At 34.2% G+C, this 7,450-nt stretch overlaps 1 protein-coding gene across 4 annotated transcripts; it reads left to right on the top strand.

The window, feature by feature from the left end:
* The first annotated feature begins 2,240 nt into the window (after window positions 1-2,240).
* On the top strand, window positions 2,241-5,185 carry NGA1 (AP2/B3-like transcriptional factor family protein). Of its 4 annotated transcripts, XM_028045916.2 has the most exons (4): window positions 2,478-2,594; window positions 2,690-2,865; window positions 3,117-3,252; window positions 3,463-5,185. In XM_028045916.2, the coding sequence occupies exons 3-4, from the start codon at window positions 3,144-3,146 to the stop codon at window positions 4,746-4,748; spliced, it is 1,395 nt and encodes a 464-aa protein (XP_027901717.1). In that variant the 5' UTR covers window positions 2,478-2,594; window positions 2,690-2,865; window positions 3,117-3,143; the 3' UTR covers window positions 4,749-5,185. The 4 variants fall into 4 exon arrangements, with proteins under 4 accessions (XP_027901720.1, XP_027901717.1, XP_027901716.1 ...); XM_028045919.2 differs by lacking the exon at window positions 2,690-2,865 and having other exon boundaries at window positions 2,241-2,478; XM_028045915.2 differs by lacking the exon at window positions 2,478-2,594 and having other exon boundaries at window positions 2,632-2,865.
* Window positions 5,186-7,450: the final 2,265 nt, after the last annotated feature.

Here is a 7,450-nt window from a genome sequence, read left to right as displayed (position 1 = left end):
TGAAACAGAGAGAAAGGTTCATATATCTGACATGTGTGGCTGTGTCTAGGTGAATGTGTTAAAATTGTACATTAAATACGTAGTTTGTATCATATAATTAACATCAAAGAAGGAGACTTAATAATATAAATTGATGAGTAGTACCTGTTGAAACGAAAGATCACGTGCAGGGAGCAGGCAAGTTAATGATTAGTTTTACGTATATATACATTCATAATATTACACTCATACTCGTCCCTTACGAAAAATAAAATAATTATTAGTTCAGATTGCATTAATTTCGACTTTCGGCTATTCCTCCCACTTCCTAGTTAAGTTATCTATATTCAGAAAGTCTCACAATCCTCACATAATACTATTCCTAAAACAACTGTTAATGATGTTTTTGGGGTCACACAAAGTACATATTCAAAACGTAGTTCTTTTGATGGGGTAACTTAAATTCATTGGTTGGTAAACTTAGGCAATGTTTGAAGTTATTAAATGTGTTATAAAAACATATGGTGAAGGATTAATCTACAGGATGTCAATTCCTTTTTTCTTTTTTTTCTTCTTTAAAATAGGTATCAATATATATAGCTATTATACTCATAATATTATCCTGCCATATTGTAAATGTAATGCGAAGATAATAAAACAATCTCTCGTATATAGTTTTATGGATTTTTTTTTCAGTTTTGAAATATTCATAAATAAGAGTGCTGATTTTCGAACTATATTCCTTTGTAAATTCCGAAATTAAATATCATGTTTGATCCCTACTTCTATTATTGATTTCGCATTAATTTCTAGTGATATATACACACATTTACTATTTTAAAAGGAAGAATTTATTCTGTTTTTGTTGAAAACTTAAATTTTCTTTAAGACAACTGGTTTTAAGGAGAGACGAAACATTTGATTGTTAACCAAATATGTTCTAAGAAAGATTTGTGAAATGCTTTTTTAAATCACATGTGGTTCAACCCTTTTGTGTTTATTTATGCTTTACAAATCCTCCAAGAGAACTAAACGTATAATAAATAAATAAAAACCATGAATGATTAAATTACATAGCCATAATAAATAAATTTTATATATAAACATATGGTACCAATTTTATTCATTTATGTTCATGTGTTCGATTTTATTTGACAGTGTCAGATATTTAAAACATTGTGGTAAAAAAAAAATTAAAAGAAAAATCGGACTAAAAGAAAAGAATTTAGGAGAAACCAATGTCACTATTCCATTAAAAAATGAAACCTAAAATGGCCAAGCAACTTTACAAACTTTAGCCTAACATAACAAAAACAACTTTATCTTAATAAATGTATTAAAACAATCTGTGTTGAATAAACCGTGTGTAGTTTGTACACGGGATAATTAAAGCACTCTGCATACAATTTTAATACCAGTGTTGTCACCTAAAGTTAAATTTAATGGTTTCTTCTGTTCATATAAGTAATCTCGTTAAGTAAAATTAGTAAACTATATATATATATACATGATTATAGGAAATTGCATTAGAGTTGTCTAATTTACTATATTGAATTAGCCAACGACCTTATATACACTACTAACGGTTAACCATTAACCCACAAGGGTTATAATAATATATATCTCTTCACATTTCAAGGTATCAGTCTCGAAGAGTGAGAGCATTACAGAAAATACAATTTGCTTACATTAACCAATGATTGAAGTTTTAATATAGGAATAATAAAGTAAAGACATGCATATAATATAAAGGTGTTAATTGTATGAAGATTATGATTTGAAAAATGAAATAGAGAAAAAAGATAGAAAGGTAGGGCAAAAGGGTCCTTGGAGTTGGGTTGGAAGAGAAAGATAGTTTCCATGAATGAACTGAATTGCTTTAGTAAACAATGGAGGGGGAATTAATATTGATTGTTTATAAGGACAGCAATGAGTTGAAGGGAAGAGAAGAAGAAGTTTTATTTATTTATATATTATTGAGAGAGAAAACAGTGGCAGGAGAGAGGGTGCAGTGCAGGGCAGGGTGGTCTGTTTTCATTTTCTCATAGTTTAGCCATTTGCTTTTCCTTTTCTTACCTTTCACCCGGGGACCATCCACAACACACTCAATCAATGACACTAAAAGTCAAAAAAAAGAAAAAAAATAAAATAAGTGTACACTACTCTATCATCTCTCTCTCTCTCTCTCTCCATTATGCCATTATGCCATTGCCATTTTCTCTGCTACAACTAGGTAGAGCCATGTAGTTTAGCCCGTACTCGTGTGTGAGCTGCCACGAGATAAATTAAAGGATATCATTGCGTTGCTTTGTAGGATTTGTTAAGAAAATGAGTGTGAAAGCTAGATTTAACAGAGTTAAGTTAAGGTGATTGCTTCTGGAACAACTGGGCTTTTGGTCTCAACCCAGAAGCATATGTACTGTACAGATTATACCAAATATGATGAAAACGACAAGTTGCTCACATGACCACAATAGGCACATTATTCATGGCCCCCACGTAAGTGTAGTAATCCTTTCTATCTACCTTTCTCTCTCTCTCTCTCCCACGAATAAAACTGGGTTGCAACAAATTTTTTTGCTTCTTTTCCTACTTGTAAAGAACCTTCTTGTGAGGTAACTATACTTATAGCTAAAATCCACACGACTTCACTCTTTTTTTCTCTCTCTCTCTCTCTGGATCTAACTTCTCATCATATTATGCTTTATAGGTCAGCAGCAGTATATAACAATAACACCACCCCTTTTTCAATTCTCCATTTCATGGCTTGTCTTTCTTTAGGGTTTGGATTTGGAGTGTTGTGGTCAAATATGAAGGCACCGACGGTTTTAATTTTTGTGTACTGAGAGTCTGCTTTTGTTTTTCTTTAGAGCCTCAGCAATCTGGGTAAAATATCTTCTTCCCCATGCTACTACGGCTATGTCATGCCAACCTTCAATTTAATCTCATTAAGTCTTTTTAATCCCCCCACTTTTCTGTTTCTTCTCAGATTTCTTCTTTTTTATTTTACTTTCCTGCCCTCTTACTTTCTTCGATCGCTTTATTCTAATCATTTCATTTATTATTATTATTATTATTATTATTCTTTCTATCTTTTTCCATTGTTTTTCCTGAGATCCAGAGGTTATTATTAACAGAATTCAAGGTAGGTCAGCCATAACTCCATGGACTTGATACAACAAGTTAAAGGCACTTATTCTGATAGCAGGGAGGAAGAGGAGGAAGAGGAAGTGACAGAGATTATTGGTATCACAAGAGAACCGGAAAGCAGCAGTAAGCTAGCTCTATTTCCTTATTACCCCTTTTAATTTCTTCATCGATCCACCACAAATTAATTAACTCATCTCTTTAATTAACCATCCTCATCTTCTTCAATTCTTCTTCATGTATTAAATATGCCCCCACACCTTCAAAATCCACGGTTGGGGAACCATCGTTAATCTCTCTACGCCACTAACACCTCACCCACTCCCCATGAATTAGGGTTACACCACCACCAAGATGCCGCATCCAATTTTGGAAAGAAGCTGGACCTGATGGAGTTGTCACTGGGGAGCAGCAAGGAAGAGGAAGGGGAGGGAAATTTGCAACAAGGAGGAGGAGGAGGAGCGGTTCATCATCATCATCACCATCACCAACAACAGCAACAGCATGAACATCATCATCAACATCATCATGAGGGTCACGGAACCTGTTCAAACACGAAGGAAGTAGTGGAGAAAGAACACATGTTTGACAAAGTGGTGACACCGAGCGATGTGGGGAAGCTGAACAGGCTGGTGATACCGAAGCAGCACGCGGAGAAGTACTTCCCCCTTGATTCGTCGTCGAACGAGAAGGGTCTGCTCCTGAATTTCGAGGACCGGAATGGGAAGGTGTGGCGGTTCAGATATTCGTATTGGAACAGCAGCCAGAGCTATGTGATGACAAAAGGGTGGAGCCGTTTTGTGAAGGAGAAGAAGCTGGATGCAGGTGACATTGTCTCTTTCCAGCGTGGCCTTGGCGATATGTATAGACATAGATTGTACATAGATTGGAGGAGAAGAACCGATCATGCCCATCCCCCCTCTGATCCCTCCGCCTCCCCTTTGTTTCTTCCCTCTATCAGATGGTACTCTCTTCCCGCCACCTCCCCCATCGTCCCACCCCGCTACCACCACGATCATCACTTTCACCACCTCAATTACAACAACCTCTTCACTTTTCAGCACCAACACCAGTACCTTGGTCATGCTCATGCTCACGGTGCTGCCGCTGCCACTGCCACTGCCTCCGCCCATCATCACAGCAACTATGCCGACCATAATTCCGGATCTGGACCTGGCTCACTCTATTACCTCAGGTCCTCCGTGCCGATGGGTACTGCTGCTGATCAAAACTTGGCAGGCAGAGGGAATAACATTGTGCCCATGATCATCGATTCGGTGCCGGTCAACGTCGGTCATCATAATCATCGCCATGGGCATGGGCATGGTGGCATGTCGAGTGGGGGTGGTAGTTCTACCCCAAGTAGTGGAAAACGACTCAGGCTATTTGGGGTGAACATGGAGTGTGCCTCTTCCGGTGAAGATTCCAAAGGGTTGTCTTTGGGTTCGGCAGCGCATGTCGCAGTGGGAAATTCAGTTCCTTCTTCTTCGTCTCTCCAGCAACGCCTGAGGATGCCCCATGAAGAACCCCTTTCTTCTTCAGCAAGGTTCGGTGATCACAAAGGCGGAACCGGAACTTCTCTGCTGTTTGATTTGGATCCCTCCTTGCAGTATCAGCAGTAGTCATCAAAATAAATTCAACATATCCATCATCCACCAATAATGAATGGAGAAGATGCAGTTTCGGAGTTAGTTGGGCTAGCTACCCTCTCTTTTGCGGCATTTGTTTTTTCTTTACTTAATTTTCTCTCTTCTCTATATTTCTCTCTCGCCAGCTTGCTACAAAGGAAAGAGCTCCCAAACTTTCTTTATATTCTTCTTTCTCCTACTCCTAATCAGTAGTAATATATTAGCAGCAGGTATAAGTTAGCGTTTGAACTTTTTGGTATGAACTGAACTGCACGAAGAGTTAATTAGCTGGAATTCCAGTCTCAAAGGAAATGAAAACAAAAAAATCGTTTCAAGACCAAGAGATGGAATATGAGATCTCCATTAGCTAGAACTTCAATTGTGTATAATGCAACACATATAATATATTATATTTATAATTTATCATATTATATTTATATATATAATATATATACTGTTGCTGTCCCCTTTTTTTATTGCATTGGTATATACTGTTACATATGTACTCTCTCTCTTTCCGTTCACTGCATTTAATGATACACAGAAAAGCTTGTTGCTTTGTTGTATCCTCCAGTGATTCTGTTAGCCTTGTTGGGTTGATGCGCTTCACAACACTGATGCTTCTGCAGCTGCTTAGTTAGGCATTTTCGCTTACTGATAAAAGAGCAGAAAGTTGTACAGCTGTAAAAAATGGTGAATAAATTATATTCTTCTTCAAAGTTTCATTTATATCTGTGGTTACTTTTTTCATTATTTCTTATGCTATTGATGTTATATTTAATGAGTAGTTACTCTTTCTTCTCCGGCCCTCTTTCTTATATCTTCTCTGAACTTTCTTCTCTTCTCTCCAATTCAGAAACAGCAATAAGCTTTGGACAACCACAAGTGTATCAGTGTAGATTTCTTCCACGTATTAAAAGAGTAAGTATCTCGATGTTTCTCCAAACTAAATTTTCTCTTTTTATTCTTATTTCTACTCTCTCATGCTCCTTATAAGTACTGTAGATAGATATCACTCTCTCTCTCTCTGGATTTTGATGTTTAGTTGACTACTCTTTAGCACAATAGTCTAAGTTCATTAGCCACTGGTTGCTTAAATACCATTTTGTATTTTACTTTAGTCATAGGTACAATTACTGTTACAAACTTTTGAACAACAATGAAAAAAACAGTTTACTTCGTAGATTTTGATCGTATATTCTTTTGTCATTTATATCCAATTTGATGGATTTTGCTTTGAGGATCACAGCAGTAAATGCATTTTATCACACATATATATATATATATATATATATATATATATATATATATATATATATATATATATAAAAGTATGCATGTATATATGTTTGATTTATGTTTATTTTGAATTTGATGAAAGAGATTGGTTCAGATTATGGTTAAAGTAGCCCTAGGTTTGAATATTAATCTCACATTTATTAGAAATAGACTGTTCATGGCATAAAAAGGAGAGATTAAACGGAACGTGATTTGCAGAGTGTAGTAATTAAAAGCAAAATATAAGAGAGACTAGGAGTAGGAGTTTCTTTTAGGTACACAATTGAACCTCTGATGCTTTTCTATCCAAATGTTAAGGGTATTTCAGATCCGTTTCTGCTTTCAATGTCCATGTGAACTCATTCAAACCGCTGGAAATTAAAGTACCAAACACTTCAAATAATTATACTCCTTTCAATAACCATATTTAATATGCTTAAACTCTAACAAAATATTCAAAGTGAAAAAATATCATCAATTATCAAAATATTTCACACACCCTCCCTCCCAATTATATCATTTTTAGCTCATGCATCATAACAATGACGTTCTATTTAAGCCATAATGACTTATTTAATTTATGTTCTATTTTGAAATGATGATTGATATAGATCAATATTTATATGACAAGGAATGCAGTTCTGGTTGATGTTATATTTATAGTTATATTTCAATTATTTATGATGTATTTAATAAAATCATTTATTATGTAGATGATCGAGATAAATGTAATGGGAGGTTGTAGTATTAACAGTATCTATAGTTATATATAATTTTTCAAATACTTCTTGAAAACTTACACACTACTGTTCAGTAACACTGTTTGTGTATTTTTTTTTTATTCATTAACATCTATTTATGTTTGCGGGTGAGTTTTCCCATTTATTATATATAGAAAGTTTGCAGTTTCACCTAGACATTAAACAAGGTAAGTGAGTATTTCCATAGTTCACTGTTCAAATGGTTTTTTTTGTCTTTAAAATAATAGTTAATAGTTAAAGAATCAATAAATATTTTTTTATGAAAAATTAAGATGAATCCATAAAAACTTTAAATTCAATTTCTTAACCGGTATCATGCTCATTTAAACTGCTTTCAGAAATATAACTAGTTCGTGTTGAAGACATCATTTGGATAAAAAAAAAATACATATATAACTTGTAATCTATTTTCAAACCTAGTTGATTATTATTAACTATAAGAGATAGTTAAGTATAAATTTGTTAAAACATCAATGGATACGTAATAGAATATATATATATATATATATATATATATATATATATATATATATATATATATATATATATATATATATATATATATATGACTCATTGCTTCTTAAATAGATTTGATTAGTTGGATTAATCTAAAGTATTATTTGCTTTTACTTCACATTTTGGGTACATATATTAAAA

Source organism: Vigna unguiculata, chromosome 9 (assembly GCF_037176805.1).
Source record: "Vigna unguiculata cultivar grain cowpea cultivar isolate G323 ecotype 2 chromosome 9, ASM3717680v1, whole genome shotgun sequence".
Taxonomy (NCBI): domain Eukaryota; kingdom Viridiplantae; phylum Streptophyta; class Magnoliopsida; order Fabales; family Fabaceae; genus Vigna; species Vigna unguiculata.
The sequence above is the reverse complement of the archived record's forward strand: the minus strand, read 5'-3'. Positions and strand labels throughout refer to the sequence as shown.

Bases quoted from the DNA above. Each gene is read 5' to 3' on its own strand.
- NGA1 (XM_028045919.2), top strand. From the start codon at position 3,144: ATGGACTTGATACAACAAGTTAAAGGCACTTATTCTGATAGCAGGGAG. The intron at 3,253-3,462 runs GTAAGCTAGCTC...CCCATGAATTAG, and splicing joins AAGAGAACCGGAAAGCAGCA to GGTTACACCACCACCAAGAT.